At 40.7% G+C, this 18,959-nt stretch overlaps 1 protein-coding gene across 1 annotated transcript in view; it reads right to left on the reverse strand.

Moving 5' to 3' along the window:
• LOC135709864 (uncharacterized) overlaps window positions 1-18,959 on the reverse strand; it is a 949,216-nt gene that overhangs the window by 44,642 nt on the left and 885,615 nt on the right. The window contains exon 22 of the mRNA XM_065232287.1: window positions 15,275-15,404. Within this exon, the coding sequence (XP_065088359.1) occupies window positions 15,275-15,404 (130 nt within the window). The remainder of the gene's footprint in view (window positions 1-15,274; window positions 15,405-18,959) is intronic.

Genomic DNA, 18,959 nt, shown 5'->3' on the forward strand with positions numbered 1-18,959 from the left:
CGAAAATTGTCGCACACAGTCAGATCCCCCTTCTTTGGGACCTTCACTAAGATGCCCTGCATCCAGTCGGCCGGAAAAGTCGCGGTGTCCCAGATATTACAGAATAGTTGATGCAACATTTGTGCGGATAGCATGGGGTCAGCTTTGAGCATCTCTGCTGATATGCGATCGACCCCTGGAGCCTTGTTGGATTTCATGCTTCGGATAGCTGCTTCAATCTCCTGCAGTGATGGGGCCTCGGAATTGACGCGAATGATGCGCCGCACCCTAGGCGGATCATGCCGAGATGTTGATGGCTGGTTGGCCGTCGAAACTTGAAGAAGTTGTTCGAAGGGCTCAAACCAGCCTTTCAGCTGGTCAGTGGGATCGGTAAGCAATTGTCCAGTCGTGTCCTTCACTGGCATCCTCGGGTTCATCCTTGCTCCACTCAGCCTTCGTGAGATATCGTAGAGGAGGCGTATATCGCCAGTGTTTGCGGATTTCTCCCCTTCGTCGGCCAGAGAGTTCACCCACGCTCGCTTGTTCCGTCTGCAAGAGCGCTTGACCTAGAGCTGAGTACCGAGTACTCCTCTGGTTCTCGCCCGCTCTATCGGGCTACTTAAGTAGTATATTTCAAAGATATTCGATAACTATCGGTAGTCTTTTGGAAAATACTTATTTTTTCAATAATTCATAACTTTTTAAATATGATTTGCCCAGCAAATACACAGTGTCGATAGGTATTTCTTTACCTAAGCTACAAAATAAATATAACAAAAAGTTTTTTTTAAAAAGATCTGCAATTTGAGTAAACATCTCAAAAGGGCGAAAATTTCTTAAAATATGAGATAAGTGAATTTTAACCTACGAGTATCTCGAAATTAATAACTTTGGGCAATTTAAGCATTATGAGCTTTTTTGTTGGAAATTCAATGTGTTTTAATATTAACACTATTTTAAAGATATTCGATAACTGTAGGTGGTTATTTGGAAAATACGTATTTTTTCAATAATTCATAACTTTTTTGTTTATGATTTGCCCAGCAAATGCACAGTGTCAATAGGTATTACTTTATCTAAACTACAAAATAAATGTAAAAAAATTAGCAATTTGAGTCAATTTATTTTTTTTTAATAATTTTGATTTTTTTTTGTAAAAAAAATATAATTTTTTACAGTGTATATTTTTTCTTAAAGGCACAATACTTGTCCGCAACTTCTTCTAAGACACCATCTCGATCAAACAAATCGTTCACGAGATATATATTTTTCTATTGGTGCGTATCATTTTTGCATGAGCCCTTTTCAAGTGTTAGTCGTGTGCAAAACTAGGGAACCATCTATGTAAAATGGCATGTTGGGCAATAACAAACAACTGTGCAAAGTTTCATCATAATCGTAAAAGGTCGATCCGAAACGATTTGCGAATCTGTGTGGAACTGCTCCGTTTGTGTAAATTCAAATAGCGATTCAACTGGTTCATATGTGGCAGGTAAGCAGAAATGAGCGGCACGCTGAAGGTAACAAACAGTTTGTAACCAAGTACCCGAATTTTCCGATCCATGAATAGTTTGTTGTTTTTCCGCTTTCTCTGGCGAGTTCGGCTGGTCTTCAGCTTCTGGTTGTACACAAAAGACTTCATAAAAAGCGGAAATGTGATGCCTGGAAATGCAGAAACTAGAATTGACAGGAGCACGGCTTCCTCTCGAACGGCGAGTCATACTTGCGTCTTCAAAATTTTGAAGATAATAATGACGATGAAATGTGATTCACCTGAGAGATGCAAGATACTACAGGGAAAGCCTGACTTTAAATGATCTTTATTTCTTGTGTTTGTGTGGTTTACATGTTTTAATTTTCAAGTGACACAGATGCGTCTTTTCAACCTTAGTACATTTGAGATTTTAATTATTATTTACAGTTCCTAGTCCTATCAGGCCTGTTTTTAAAGTATGACCACCTTGGTGGGATTGGTTTGTTTTGAATTGGAAAAAGGAGACTACTTATAACTACTATTTACAACTACAACTAACCTACAACTACTATATACACCTAATCTACTATATACAAATTGCTTATCAAAGCATGTTCTGATAAATTACATTTTTGTGCAAATTTAGTTTTAATTTCGTTAATTCTGGAATCTATTTTGGCAATGCCTGCCTCTTCGTGTAAATTTGTTATTCTAGTGTCGAAAGGACGATCAAGTACCATCCTAAGCACTCTGTTCTGAGCAACCTGGATTTTGTTCCTGTGAGTCTGAGCACATGATTCCCACACCGGAGCTACGTAGAGGATCGCAGGTGCTATGATTTGTTTGTAGACAGCCAGTTTGTTCACCCTTGAGAGGCGGGATCTGCGGCAAATCAGCGGATGCAGACACCTAACCAAGGCGGAACACTTGATTACGGTTTTCTCCACATGCGAGTGGAATAGGAGCTTTTCGTCAAACAACATCCCGAGATGGGTTACTTCGGCGGACCACTCAACCCTTGTGCCATCCATGATTACAGTACAAGAGGGAGCCGGTTTTAGTTTGGGCGATTGCCGATGGAGGAACATGATCGCTTGTGTTTTGGAGGGATTGATTTTAATTTTCCACGTGGTGGCATAATCAGCAAAGGCGTTAAGGCATCGTTGAAGTTTGTTCGTTATTTCGCGAGGCATCCTTCCTTTGACGGCTATTGCGGTATCATCTGCGAACAGGAAAAACACGCAACCGTCACCGAGGGGAGGAATGTCGGAAGTATAAATGCTGTAAAGCAAGGGGCCCAGCAGACTGCCTTGCGGGACTCCTGCTGGGATGGAAAACGTGTCGGAAAGACAACCATTCAACGATACCTTAAACGACCTTTGCTGGAGGTAGTTACGGGTGATTTTAATAAGATGTAAAAGAAAGTTGAAGTTACAAAGCTTGTACACAAGTCCATCATGCCAAACATTGTCAAACGCCTTTTCAACGTCTAACAAGGCCATGGCTGTGGACTTGGATACAGCTTTGTTACTTCGGATGTTATTCATCACCCGTACTAGCTGATGATTGGTGGAGTGCCCCTTTCTGAATCCAAACTGTTCCGGAAGGAGAATGTTGTGCTCCTCGACAATCTTGAGCAAACGATTGAGAATGAGTTTCTCGAACAATTTGCTCAGCGCTGAAAGGAGGCTGATTGGTCTGTAGCTTGAAGACAATGTTGGATCCTAACCGGGTTTGCAGATTGGTATGATTTTTGCTATTTTCCAGATGCTTGGAAAGTAGTGCAGTTCCAAACATCTGTTGAAGATAGCGGTTAGAAGAGACTGCACTTTCATGCTGAGTCTCTTCAAGATCAAGTTAAATATACCGTCAAACCCGGGAGCCTTCATGTTCTTGGTGCATTTCAACGCTGAGCAAATTTGTTGTACTGTAATCATATCCGCCGGAGGCACGACACAAGGGGACATCTTCGAGACATCTAGGTTTTGAACGCATTGCGCAACCTGATCATCGAGCGGACTTTGGATAGTCTAGCCAAGCAAATGCGATGAAGCGACATGCTTTCCGATCGCATTTGCTTTCTCCTGTGGGGTGATTAAAAGCCGATCGTCATCATTTTGACTTTGAGAGGTGGAACGGGTTTGGGATGATTTTTCAGGACCTTGGCTACCTTCCAGAATGGTCTGGAGCGGTCGTCCAGATTCTGGACAACACGCCCGAAACTTTCATTTCCGAGTGAGTCCATTCTGGAAGCAATCTGCCTGTTCAGATCGGCCACTTCACGTTTTTTGCCCAGATCTCCAGTCCTCTGAAACTGGCGTCTACGAACATTTCTCAACCGAATAAGTAATTGGGTGTGGGAATCAATAGCAACAAACTTACCCCTCACAGGAACTTGTCGAACACACGCCTCGTCAGCCACGGATATGGTCTGTTGGAGTCCTTCCAACGCCCGGTCGATGTCATCTACAGTGTCGAGCAGTGGATTTTCATCGATGTTGCTGTCCACCATTCGTCCGTACTGCACCCAGTTGACATGGTGGTAGTCTTTACGCAGGCAGCTTCCAGCAGGAACCACGTTGACACCGACTTCAGTCACCACCGGTTGGTGGTCGGAGCTGAGATCGTTGTGCGCCTCCGGCTTGGATAGTACGATGTTTGAAAGGAAAAAGTCCAGGGTGGACGGATTTCCCGCCGGAGAGATAAAAGTTGGTTCGTCCGGAAACTGCACAGTGTACAGTCCATGTTGTGCGTGGTCGAACAATAGACATCCATTCCGGTTCCACTGGTAGTTCCGCCAAGCTTCATGGCGGGCATTCAGGTCGCCCCCAACGATGAATCGGGAGCTAGTACGAGTGATGGCGGTCAGGTCGTTCTTGAATTGAGTTCCTAGTCCATTGTTGGCGGTGCACTGGCGTGGGCAGTAAACAGCGATAAACCGGACGTTTCCAGTTGGTGATTCCACCTCCACACTAACGGCCTCGGTGATAGAAGTGCGGACGTGGGGCAGAGTGCAGAACTTGATTCCCTTTCTGACGATGACCGCTACACCACCCCCCTCTGGAGCTGGTGCGATCAAGCCGAATAATGTTGTGGTCAGGCAACCAGAAGCTGTCGCCGGACTTTAGATGGGTCTCGGTTAGAAGGCTCACGTCGATGCTGTGCTTGCGGAGGAAGTCGGCAAGCTCAATCTGTTTTGCTTTTACAGAGCAAGCGTTCCAGGTAGCGATGGTTAGCGGTTTAGACACCATACTGGATGATGAACTTACCCAGCACTTGGATCTGTTCGGGTTTATTGCGGCACTTACGAAGAGCACCGGACATGTTGACGAAAATTTCCATCAGTTCATCCGCTGAGAACAGATCGGGGTTGTTGTTTTGCGCTGGTGGTTGTCTCTAGAATCCAGGGGGGGATGGAGAGCTTTGGCCAGCAGAATCACCAGAAGTTGCTTGAGCGGAATGCACCCGCGAATTCTCTTGCCTTTGCTGAGGAGCACGAAGAGGCGGGAAATCCTCCGTCCGAAATGCCGGGACTTTGTCCTTCTTGCGTCCTGGTTTCGGATGCGTTTGAAGTCCTCGCGTTTGGTGCACTGTCTGTCGGAACCTTGGTGAGCACCACCACAGTTGGCGCATTTTAACGCCACGGCTCCATCCGCAGGGCAGTCGGAAGTGGCGTGGTCTTGAGCGCAATTGCCACAGCGTGGCTTAATGTTGCAGTTGCGGGTGCCGTGTCCAAAGTTCAGACACCGTTGGCACTGAGTCACATCACGATGGCCGCCACGGTATGGCTCCCAGCGGACGATGATGGAATTGATGGAGCGGATGGCCTTCAGCGCGTTGAGCGTCACCGTTCCCTTCTGGAAGTGTACCAGGAAAAGGCAATCCGGATACGCCTTCACATATTCGTCCTTCCTTGTCATCCGATAGACGGCACTTGGGGCCAGCTTGTACCGGTCTCTGATTTCAGCTTCGATAAACTTCGGGTCAAAGTTTAGTAGGCCCCTAATGACGACCTTGAATGGCTTCTCACCGGGAATGTCGTGGGTGAAGAATTCCACCTTGGAAGTCCTCAGGTGGGCGACGACCAAGTCATACTCCTTTTTGGTACGGAGCACCACCTTGGTGCCAACTCTGCCCAACTTGTATTCGGCTTTAACGCCCAGCGTCGCTAGATCTGCGATGAGCTCATTAAGATGGGCATTTTTCACTACCAATGGAGGTAGCTTCACTTTTGCCGCACTCGGACCGGCAGAATTTTCGTTGCCGATGGCGTCGCCGAAATCACCGATGTCGCTGGCGTTCGTCACAGTGACATCGGACTGGCCTCGATTCTTCTTTCTCTTCTTGCTGCGTTTTTCCAACACAGCTGGCTGGATATTCCCATCCATGGGGAGAACAGCAAACCTGTTCGAGGTAGGCACACCGGAGCTTCCTTCACCGGGGTTCTCGACCTTCGCCGGACTTCGCGACCGATGCTTCCCCATTTCGGGGCACACACACACGCATGACAAACCGCGAAAGAGAGCGCGAACACTATCGCCACGAACTTTTCAAACAACTCGAGAGAGCGAGCTAACACCGAACTGAACTGCTTGACGAACAAGCAGAGAATCATGCATCTACAAGGAAAGCCTGTGGTGCGATTCAATAAATAATACGGCACTGGACATCGAACGAAACACTAGATGCTAACGACACCACCAAATGGGAGGGGCTTTGGTTAGCTACTGTAAGGACGAATGCAACAATTAAGGGCATATCAACTGCAGTTCCTCCTCTTTTTACGGTTTTGTCGCTTGTCAATCTGACATGAAAAAATAATCATTTTTCGAAAGCTAGAAAATCATGCCCCACCCATTTTAGGTATTTTATCATACATTTCATCTGCTGTGCCTTTCTACATTGAAATTATGCATTGTATATAAACAGAATATCAGTGTCCACTCAGCTAAAACTCTTCCTCTTTTAAGTTTTTCTCGTTAAACACCTTCTCTTAGTAAATCTTAGCCTTTAGCAGAAAGTCGCTTAACACTTTTTTCAACGAATTTATGATCCTCAAGGTTCCTCTCTATGCCTGTTCAGATACATTAGTTCTTTTATTTATTTTCTCTTCTGCGCTAAATAAAACGAGTAGAAACAAGAAAGGATGTAGGTTACGCGCTCGAATAATTGAAAAGTAGATAAATATTTATAGCTGCATTTTTTTTTTACAATTAATCGTTAATCGAATCATTGAAATTTTAGGTTTCCCTAGAAAATAGTGTAATTTCATGTTTTTTGGTGGTCCTTCGAAAATGTCGAATAGCAGAATTGCAACCAGCAAGTGTATCCAAGAACCAAAAGCAGTGCGATGCTAGTTTTCATTGCTATGACGAAGACTGAATTAAGAGGCTTAGAAGCAAAGGGGTGAAAGTGAATTCTCTTCATCGATTTCCTATTTTGATGACCGTGACTTCACTTACCTATTTCGCACTATTTCTGCTATGCTCTTCTATCATTCAAAACAACAAACGTATCAATGAATGTGTTTGCCGTCGAGTTATTAACGAAACAGAAAGTCGATGAAGAGAATCGATCAAAATCACTTGCGCCCCTGCTTCCAAGTTTTGCTACAAGATTACAACTCTTACAACATTTTTGTGGCCATTGTGGGCGCGTAGTTCTTTTTTTATAGAGATTTTTAGCCATAGGCTAGTTCATCTCTTGGCGCGTAGTTCTGAATATGGCGATGAGTGTGCAAAACGCTACGCAATTGCATCTGAGGGGGACGAATCTATCTACGATGCAAGAAATATTGTGTTTTGCTGTGGCTAGCTGCGCGTACGCTGATTAGATAGAAAGAAGATTTATCACGATTTTGAAGATTCCTGCAAAAAGATGATGCGCGATGCAAGTAGATGCCAGAAATGAAAGAAGATTTTTCGAAGATTTATTCGCTAGTGTGAGATTTATTGAGCATCCTCCTTATTCGCACACGCCCGAAGATCGGAGGCGAATGACTTGTTTTGTCTACTAACGAATTTCTGATGACAGTGTTGGGAAAGTAGCATATGCATGTACGTAATTGGTAGATTTGCTAGTTATTTCGACACTTTTTCAATATTTTCTTGTTTAAAATCAACAGTCGGAAACATTACGATGCGTAGAAATATTTCTGATCGATTGGTGACAAAAGTATTGAAATTGGTCAAGGGGCAGCTGAGTTATTTACGTTCAAAATCTTTCATAATTTCGTTAGACGTTCAATTCTTGATTTTCACAACAAACACAAATCCACAAAATCCACCAAAAACGTACATGCATATGCTGCTTCCCCAACACAGTCATCAGATAATCGTTTCTAGACGAAACATGTCGATGTAGCATTGCTGCATTTGTTATAATGAAAGAATGTACTATTTTGTTGGGAACGATGCAAGGATAGTTCAACACTCTAACTATTATCCGCCTGGTAACAAAAAAAAATGTGCTTTACACCGCTAATCACATTTTAGTTATCAGCGTAAGGCTTTAATATCAAACCGATAACATAATTTGAAATTGAGAAATTTGCATGTATCCCATAATTTGTTATCAAGATGTTTTCAATGATATCAAAATTAGTTATTTTTGTGATATGACGAGCATTTTTTTGTAATAGTTGCGTTAACGATATTGTCTTTGTTATATAAATTATAGTATGTCTTGAAAACAAATAAAAAAAACTCCTACTAGCGGACGTTACACGCGTTAATTTGGTATAAAACTTTACTCGTGTACTCACCATTAAAATAAACTTCAAATTACTACGTACCCTGCACCTTCCGCGAGCATAGTCAATGCCCTGTTGACCAACTTTTTTTTTTTTTTTTTTTTTTTAACTCTTTATTTGTTCCAAATTCAAAATAAATTACATTTCATTTTTAACCTAGGTGCTCCAGTTACTGCAGTAACGTACCAGCCTTAATTGTTATGATATATATCTAAGTGTTTTTACATTGTTCCTGTCTTGGCAATTCAGTATTTTAAACAGGTTTTTTAAACCTGCATGTCAGTATAACAATTGATAGCTTAAAACTAAATAACTAAAACTAAATCTTATCTAAGTATAAAGGGAATTAATCGTTGCAATTGAGGATTGTAACGATTTTTGCCGGAAATTATTAATTATTTTGTTGGACATTTGTGCTAAAGTCTCAACATTCGAAATTCTATGTACTTCGGTAGTACTGTACCAGGGAGGCAACTTCAAAATCATCTTCAGAATTTTGTTCTGAATTCTTTGAAGTGCTTTTTTCCTGGTAGTGCAACAACTAGACCATATTGGCACAGCGTAAAGCATGGCCGGTCTAAAAACTTGTTTAAATATTAGAAGTTTATTCGTCAGGCAAAGTTTGGATTTCCTGTTTATAAGAGGATACAAACATTTTATATATTTGTTACATTTGGCTTGAATGCCCTCAATGTGATCTTTAAAAGTTAATTTTTGGTCAAGTATTAATCCAAGATATTTCACTTGGTTTGACCAGGAAATTGGAACTCCGTTCATAGTGACTATGTGACTACTACTAGGTTTCAAAAACGAAGCTCTAGGCTTATGTGGAAATATTATAAGTTGAGTTTTGGAAGCGTTGGGAGAAATCTTCCATTTTTGTAAATAACGAAGACTTCTTCCTTTAGCGGAAATGCCTGTGTCATCAGCGAACAAAGATTTGTGGCAACCCTGAGGCAAATCAGGGAGGTCCGAAGTGAAAATGTTATACAATATAGGCCCAAGAATGCTACCCTGAGGAACTCCTGCTCTAACAGGTAGTCGATTAGATTTGGAATTTTGATAATTTACCTGCAGAGTTCTGTCAGTTAAATAATTTTGAACTAATTTCATAATGTAAAGTGGAAAATTAAACTTTTTCAATTTAGCGATCAAACCTTCATGCCAAACACTGTCGAATGCTTTTTCTATGTCTAGAAGAGCAACTCCAGTTGAGTGGCCTTCAGATTTGTTTGAACGAATTAAATTGGTAACTCTCAAGAGTTGATGAGTAGTTGAATGCCCATGGCGAAATCCAAACTGCTCATCTGCAAAAATTGAGTTCGTATTGATGTGAAGCATCATTCTATTCAAAATTATTTTTTCAAAAAGTTTACTTATTGAAGAAAGCAAACTTATTGGACGGTAGCTAGAAGCTTCAGCTGGATTTTTATCCGGCTTCAAAATTGGAACAACTTTAGCATTTTTCCATTTATCAGGAAAGTATGCCAAATGGAAACATCTGTTAAATAATTTTACCAGGAAAGACAAGGTACTCTCTGGGAGTTTTTTGATGAGGATATAGAAAATTCCATCATCACCTGGAGCTTTCATATTTTGAAACTTTTTAGTTATAGACCTTACTTCGTCCAAATCAGTCCCCCAGGAATCATCAAAAATATTTTCCCGAGAGAAAATATTCAGAAAATCCCGAGCAACCTGATTCTCAATAGGACTAGTAAGACCCAAACTGAAATTATGGGAACTCTCGAATTGCTTAGCAAGTTTCTGAGCTTTTTCCAAATTTGTGATCAAAATTTTACCACCTTCTTTAAGCGCTGGAATTGGCTTTTGAGGTTTTTTCAAAATTTTTGTGAGTTTCCAAAAGGGTTTGGAACTCGGGTCTAATTTAGAAACATTATTTTCAAAAGTTTTGTTCCTCAGGGCAGAGAATCGCTTTTTAATTTGTTTTTGCAAATCCCGCCAGATAACTTTCATGGCAGGATCGCGTGTTCTTTGAAATTGTCTCCTACGGACATTTTTAAGACGGATCAAGAGCTGAAGATCATCGTCTATTATAATTGAATCGAATTTAACCTCGCATTTTGGTACTGAGGCAGCTCTTGCTTCAACTATAGAAGTAGTCAGAGATTCAAGAGCATAATTAATTTCATCTTTGGTTTGCAAAGGAATGTTTGGATCGAAGTTATATTCCATAAATGTTCGATATTGCTCCCAATCAGCCCTATGGTAATTGAAAGTAGAGCTGTTGGGATTAGAAATTATTTCTTGGGATATTTCAAAAGTTACTGGAAGGTGATCAGAACCGAAGTCAGCATGGGTAACCAATTGGCTACAAAGATGACATGAATCAGTTAAGACCAAATCAATAGTTGAGGGATTTCTTGCAGAAGAAAAGCATGTTGGGCTGTTTGGATATTGAATAGTGTAATAACCTGCAGAACAATCATCAAACAGAATATTACCATTGGAATTGCTTTGAGCATTATTCCATGAGCGGTGTTTTGCATTAAAATCACCAATAATGAAGAATTTAGACCTATGACGGGTAAGTTTCTGGAGGTCACCCTTGAGAAAATTCTTTTGCTGGCCTACGCATTGGAATGGCAAATAGGCAGCTATAAACGTAAGTTGTCCAAATTTTGTTTCAACAGAAACTCCCAAAGTTTCAAAAACTTTGGTTTCAAATGAAGAAAGAATTTTATGCTTGATTCGTCTATGAATAATGATGGCAACGCCACCACAGGGTCCATCAAGACGATCATTTCTATAAATCAAGTAATTTGCGTCCTTCTTAACCTTATGGTCAGGTTTAAGGAACGTTTCAGTTATAACGGCAATATGCACGTTATGAACTCTCAAAAAATTAAATAGCTCGTCTTCATTATCTTTAAGAGATCGAGCATTCCAATTTAAAATGTTTAATGCTTTAAAATCCATTACTGAATTTTAAAGTCATGACAATATTATTAGCAAATTTTACTCCAGTTTGAATAGCATCAAACATGGAGTTAGATTTAAGCATATCAGAAATCATGTCAATTAATGAATTCTGTAAAAATTCCATTTTAGGAGCAGTAATGCTTCCTAAGTCAAAATTGTCAAAATTTCCGTTAGAACGTTGGTTAGTATTTTGATTTCTACCCGCTGCAATAGCAGCATAGGTAGCTCCATTAACTCGCTGAACATTGTTAGCAGCGAGAGGAGTAGGTACAGATGAAACATTTGAAGCAGGGGTGATATTTGTACCTACGGGTACGAATGTAGAATTTGTTCCTCGCTGACCGTTGTTAACAGCAGAGGAATTTGTACCTGGTCGGAAACGTGGAGCGTTTCCTACCTGGCGGTTAGAACGAGATTGTAGGATCGCTTTGCGAGTCTTACATTCCCAAAAATTGGATTTGTGGTTTTCACCACAATTTGAACATTTAAATTTCTTAGGATCTTCCTTCACAGGACAGTCGTCCTTTGCGTGAGAGGAATCACCACAATTCATGCATTTAGCTGGCATGTAGCAATTTTTAGTTCCGTGACCCCGGATACGCCTTCACATATTCGTCCTTCCTTGTCATCCGATAGACGGCACTTGGGGCCAGCTTGTACCGGTCTCTGATTTCAGCTTCGATAAACTTCGGGTCAAAGTTTAGTAGGCCCCTAATGACGACCTTGAATGGCTTCTCACCGGGAATGTCGTGGGTGAAGAATTCCACCTTGGAAGTCCTCAGGTGGGCGACGACCAAGTCATACTCCTTTTTGGTACGGAGCACCACCTTGGTGCCAACTCTGCCCAACTTGTATTCGGCTTTAACGCCCAGCGTCGCTAGATCTGCGATGAGCTCATTAAGATGGGCATTTTTCACTACCAATGGAGGTAGCTTCACTTTTGCCGCACTCGGACCGGCAGAATTTTCGTTGCCGATGGCGTCGCCGAAATCACCGATGTCGCTGGCGTTCGTCACAGTGACATCGGACTGGCCTCGATTCTTCTTTCTCTTCTTGCTGCGTTTTTCCAACACAGCTGGCTGGATATTCCCATCCATGGGGAGAACAGCAAACCTGTTCGAGGTAGGCACACCGGAGCTTCCTTCACCGGGGTTCTCGACCTTCGCCGGACTTCGCGACCGATGCTTCCCCATTTCGGGGCACACACACACGCATGACAAACCGCGAAAGAGAGCGCGAACACTATCGCCACGAACTTTTCAAACAACTCGAGAGAGCGAGCTAACACCGAACTGAACTGCTTGACGAACAAGCAGAGAATCATGCATCTACAAGGAAAGCCTGTGGTGCGATTCAATAAATAATACGGCACTGGACATCGAACGAAACACTAGATGCTAACGACACCACCAAATGGGAGGGGCTTTGGTTAGCTACTGTAAGGACGAATGCAACAATTAAGGGCATATCAACTGCAGTTCCTCCTCTTTTTACGGTTTTGTCGCTTGTCAATCTGACATGAAAAAATAATCATTTTTCGAAAGCTAGAAAATCATGCCCCACCCATTTTAGGTATTTTATCATACATTTCATCTGCTGTGCCTTTCTACATTGAAATTATGCGTTGTATATAAACAGAATATCAGTGTCCACTCAGCTAAAACTCTTCCTCTTTTAAGTTTTTCTCGTTAAACACCTTCTCTTAGTAAATCTTAGCCTTTAGCAGAAAGTCGCTTAACACTTTTTTCAACGAATTTATGATCCTCAAGGTTCCTCTCTATGCCTGTTCAGATACATTAGTTCTTTTATTTATTTTCTCTTCTGCGCTAAATAAAACGAGTAGAAACAAGAAAGGATGTAGGTTACGCGCTCGAATAATTGAAAAGTAGATAAATATTTATAGCTGCATTTTTTTTTTACAATTAATCGTTAATCGAATCATTGAAATTTTAGGTTTCCCTAGAAAATAGTGTAATTTCATGTTTTTTGGTGGTCCTTCGAAAATGTCGAATAGCAGAATTGCAACCAGCAAGTGTATCCAAGAACCAAAAGCAGTGCGATGCTAGTTTTCATTGCTATGACGAAGACTGAATTAAGAGGCTTAGAAGCAAAGGGGTGAAAGTGAATTCTCTTCATCGATTTCCTATTTTGATGACCGTGACTTCACTTACCTATTTCGCACTATTTCTGCTATGCTCTTCTATCATTCAAAACAACAAACGTATCAATGAATGTGTTTGCCGTCGAGTTATTAACGAAACAGAAAGTCGATGAAGAGAATCGATCAAAATCATGAAATTCTGTAAAAATTCCATTTTAGGAGCAGTAATGCTTCCTAAGTCAAAATTGTCAAAATTTCCGTTAGAACGTTGGTTAGTATTTTGATTTCTACCCGCTGCAATAGCAGCATAGGTAGCTCCATTAACTCGCTGAACATTGTTAGCAGCGAGAGGAGTAGGTACAGATGAAACATTTGAAGCAGGGGTGATATTTGTACCTACGGGTACGAATGTAGAATTTGTTCCTCGCTGACCGTTGTTAACAGCAGAGGAATTTGTACCTGGTCGGAAACGTGGAGCGTTTCCTACCTGGCGGTTAGAACGAGATTGTAGGATCGCTTTGCGAGTCTTACATTCCCAAAAATTGGATTTGTGGTTTTCACCACAATTTGAACATTTAAATTTCTTAGGATCTTCCTTCACAGGACAGTCGTCCTTTGCGTGAGAGGAATCACCACAATTCATGCATTTAGCTGGCATGTAGCAATTTTTAGTTCCGTGACCCCATCCCTGGCACTTACGGCACTGAGTGAGGTTTTGAAAATTTCCTCCAGTCTTCCTGAAGTGTTCCCACTTCACTCGGACATGGAGCATAAGGGTAGCTTTTTCTAAAGCCTTAAGGTTGTTTAGTTCACTAGACTTGAAGTGAACTAAATAAAAATCATTAGAAATCCCGTTGCGCGAATCGCCAGGACGGGATTTCATTTTCATTTTGATTACTTGGAGTGGCACAACTCCAAGTAATTTTGCCAGTTCATCTTTGATCTGATCCAGGGATTCACCACTGGGCAGTCCTTTCATAACAACCTTGAACACACGTTCAGTTTTGGTGTCGTAAGTAAAAAATTTGTGCTTCTTCTCAGTAAGATACTTGAGAAGACATTTAAATCCGTCCAAGGTTTCAGCCAATACACGGCATTCACCCCGACGTCCAATTTGTAGTGAAAACTTAACTTTCACGAAATTCAAAAGTTCCATGCGAAGAGCATGGAAATCGGTAGTGGTTATCACAATAGGGGGAATCTTTTCCTTCTTGGCATTAAGCCGGGAAAGTTTACTAGAATTTTTCTTGGATGATGGATCATTCTCATCATCCGTGAGCAAATCAAATTGATTACTCAAATTAATTTCTTCAGAAGGGGGGTCAAGAGTTTGCCCCTTTCTTTTGCGTTTAGGCGCCATGGCGGCAGTAAATTTTTTATCCAAATCGACTTCCAAGCAGATTACTATAAGAATCTGAAGGATCGAAGAGGAATTTTCCAAATCGATATCCAAGAAGGATTACCTCGGGTAGGGTCCAAACAAGGATCGAAGAGGAATAAGAGGAGTTGAACAAGGTAGAAAATTTTTACAGGTTGAGCACTGAAAAGTGCGATTATGCGATTATCCAAATCGACTTCCAAGCAGATTACTATAAGAATCTGAAGGATCGAAGAGGAATTTTCCAAATCGATATCCAAGAAGGATTACCTCGGGTAGGGTCCAAACAAGGATCGAAGAGGAATAAGAGGAGTTGAACAAGGTAGAAATTTTTTACAGGTTGAGCACTGAAAAGTGCTGTTTAAATTTGTTGTAGCTTTAGGTAGTAGTAACACTTCCTTAAGCAAAAAGCAAATAGATCCGCACGGCAAGAGAGCACGATGCGGACTGTTGTTGACCAACTTTATTTACGCTTCCCGCCGGCACAGTATCACCAGTCAGTGACATTGACTTTGTGGTGGAAAATTTATAGCCCAAAGTGCTACCCCAAGATCATTTTTCCTTCCATTCCCGCATTGGGCAGCACTAACTTTCAAGGACGCGCCATAAATTTCCCCTCCTGAAACCCGGTAGTAGTAATTTACTTACCAAAATAATACTGCTGGCACTGAAAACGTAACCACTGAACAGGTTCTCACTGTTCAAGTACACCAAGTAGAACGTGTGGCACAGCACGTTGGATACGAACAGCATGGCGGTCCGGTACAGCAGCCCTATCCTGCGAATGAGAAAACAACTATCAAGTAAAAACGACTGTCAAAAAGTATGGGATGAAGGTAAGTGTACCAAGAAAACGATCCGGCGACGACGGATAGGAACGGGCGGTTGGGGGAATTTGCTAATAGTTTAAATTTTGTCCGATAAAACAGCGTAAAATTGGGGTGTTTATTGGGAGGGACTGAATTCGTTTCGTGGCTTTGAAAGACGAGGGAAAAGCCGAAGGGTCCAAACATAAGGCAACTTCCCGTAAGAGAATGGAGAAAACTTTTCCGTAAGGTGAAGTAGAACACAAAGTTTGCGTTTTTTGCCGTGATTCCAATTTCGGTTTTTATTTTTTCATCCGATGGTGCTGCTATGGTCATGTGCAAAAGTTTCCGGTCGGGATTTGCAGGTGAAAAAATGGCGCAATGTTATGCTGTGTGTGTTGTACATGCATATATGGCTTGTATGTAGTCGGCGGAAGTTATAAACCGACTACCGTGGTCATGACAGCGAATAGAAACAATTTCCTCAATTTTCCAAGGGAAATGTACAACAATAATAACCATGTCTGCATGAAGCTGGGATGTAAGTTTTTCTAGTGTGGTTTGAGTTGCTCAATATGCTTGGTCGTGTAGCAGCTGCTTGAATGTTTAAATTTCCGCTTTGAAATCACAGGACAATAGTTTATTTGGACGGAAATTTGTTTGGGTGAGCTGTGCGAAATGCTCACTTAATGTGTTCAGATGGGAATTAGATTTTGGAATGATGTGTGGCAGTTAAGATTTTGATGACACGATGTGTATCGTAGAACAAATTTCAAAAATAAAGCACTTTTCCCTTTCATTTGAGATGCCGTGCTGAATTAATCCACCTGTTTATGGTTAAATAAGACCCTTCTTACTAATAAAAATTGCTCATGATTTAATAGATGAATCCTGATGTGATTTAAGGTTTCGCATGATGAATTTTGACTCATGAGAAACTGGTCGCTTTCCGGGGGTTCCTAAAACAAGACCAGATATGGCCAGTGTGGTTCTGGGCTCTGCAAATTATTACCATTGAACTGGATACAAATAGCTCTCCTTCTTCAAATTCATCATCTATACATGCTGCCAACAATGTTCAGCAAGTAAATAAAGCTACCGATGCTGGTATTGCTGCTGGTTCTACTATTGAAATCAAAATTCTAGTCAACATAATTATGATGATTTTGGCTTACAGAAATCTTTAATCGATATGATTACTTATATGCTGAAAACTTACTCCATGTTTGATGCTATTCAAACGGGAGTTAAATTTGCAAACAATATCGTCATGACTTTGAAATTCAGTAATGGATTTTAAATCATTAAATATTTTTAAAGACACTCAAGAGAAGCTATTTAAGGCTTCGAGAGTTCATAACGTGCATATTGCGTTTACAACTGAGACGTACCTTAAACCTGACCATAAGGTTAAAAGATACGCAAATTATTTAATTTGTCAAAATGACCTTCTTGATGAAGCCGGTGGTGTCGTTGCCATCATTGTTCATAGGCGTATCAAACATGAAATTATTTCTTCATTTGAATCCAAAGTTTTTGAAACTTTGAGAGTTTCTGTCGAAACACAATTTGGACAACTTACGTTTATAGCTGCCTATTTTCCATACCAATGCGTAGGTAAGCAACATAATTTTCTTAACGGTGACCTTCAGAAACTTCCCCCGTCATAGGTCTAAATTATTCATTATTGGTGATTTTAATGCAAAACACCACTCATGGAATAATGCTCAAAGCAATTCCAATGATAATATTCTGTTTGATGACTGTTCACACTTTTCAATATCCATACAGCCCAAAATATTTTTTTGAGATTTTTAGCCAAAGGCTAGTTTATCTCTTACCCAACATGCTTTTCTTCATCAAGAAGTCCCTCAACTATTGATTTGGTCTTAACTGATTCATGTCAACTTTGTAGCCATTGGTTACCCATGCTGACTTCGGTTCTGATCACCATCCAGTAACTTTTGAAGTATCCCAAGAAATAGTTTCTAATCCAACAACAACTCTACTTTCAATTACCATAGAGCTGATTGGGACCAATGTCGAAAATTTATGGTATATAACTTCGATTCCAATATTCCTTTGGGACCCCAACCAAATATGGTGTTAATTATGCTCTTGAATCCCTGACTACTTCTATGGTTGAAACAAGAGCTGCCTCAGTACCAAAATGCGAGGTTAAATTCGATTCAATTATAATAGATGACGATCTTCAGCTCTTTATTCGTCTGAAAAATGTCCGTAGGAGGCAATAACAAAGAACACGTGATCCTTCCATGAAAGTTATATGGCGGGATATGCAAAAACAAAATTAAAAGTGATTTTTTGTCCTTTTTTTTTTGTTAATTACTTTATTTGTACAGGCTCAATCGAATAAACTTTACAGAGCCAAGTTATCATTTTCTTTATACATTATGAATGTCTTAAATCTAAATTTAAAGGATTGGAACCGATTACTCGCGGTCTTCTCGAGGTTAGTGGATGACAATTGTTTGGATCGGGAGAGGGAAAAGGAGATTTGGAATATGATTTATGATTCAAAAATTTCACTATTTCTAAAACATATACTTAATCCTATCGACGTTATATCAACTCTGTAATTATACAATTATTACAGAAACAAATCTGCAAAAAAAAACATACACACACACATACAAAACACAAACTAAACACAAGGTTAATCAAGCTTACAATCTATGGCTAATATTCTTCAAGAACACATATATCATTTGCATAAACTCCAGATCGCGTCTAGCCAAAATATCCCGAACTGGAACATTAGGTTGTCTACCTCGAGCCCGAAGGGAATCGTACAACTCGGATCTGACTCCACGGTGCTCAGCACATGACCAAATAATGTGATCTACGTCCTGGTAACCTTGTCCACATTCACAGAGATTACTGTCCCCCAGCTCAACACGGAACAAGTGAGCGTTTAACGAGTAGTGATTGGACATGAGGCGAGACATCATACGAATGAAGTCTCGACCCACATCCAACCCCTTGAACCAAGGACACTTCGACACCTTAGGGATGAGATTCTTTGTCCTGAGGATTCTTTGTCCTGAGGAACAACAATTTTGAGAATAATGTTTCGGGTCTAATGAGTTTTAAACCCTTATGGAAGGTCACTACAATTTTGAAAAAACAACCCCTGAAAAGCCTATTCCAGATGGTAAAACTTTGATCGCAAATTCGGGAGAAGCTCAGAAACTTGCTAAGCAATTCGAGATTTCCCATAATTTCAATTGAGGTCTTACTAGTCCTATTGAGAATCACGTTGCTCGAGAATATCTGCATATTTTCTCTCGGGAAAATATTTTTGAGAATTCCTGGGCGACTGATTTGAACGAATTAAGATCTATAACTAAACAATTTCAAAATATGAAAGCTCCAATTGATGATGAAATTTTCTATTACCTTGTCTTTCTTGGTAAAATTATTTAACAGATGTTTCCATTTGGCATATTTCCTGATAAATGAAAAAAATCAAAAGTTGTTCCAAATTTTGAAGCCAAAGCTGAAGC

The sequence above is a fragment of the Ochlerotatus camptorhynchus genome, unplaced genomic scaffold (assembly GCF_037179485.1).
Source record: "Ochlerotatus camptorhynchus isolate MF236.1 unplaced genomic scaffold, CSIRO-AGI_Acam_v1.1 ptg000367l, whole genome shotgun sequence".
In the NCBI taxonomy this organism is placed as follows: domain Eukaryota; kingdom Metazoa; phylum Arthropoda; class Insecta; order Diptera; family Culicidae; genus Ochlerotatus; species Ochlerotatus camptorhynchus.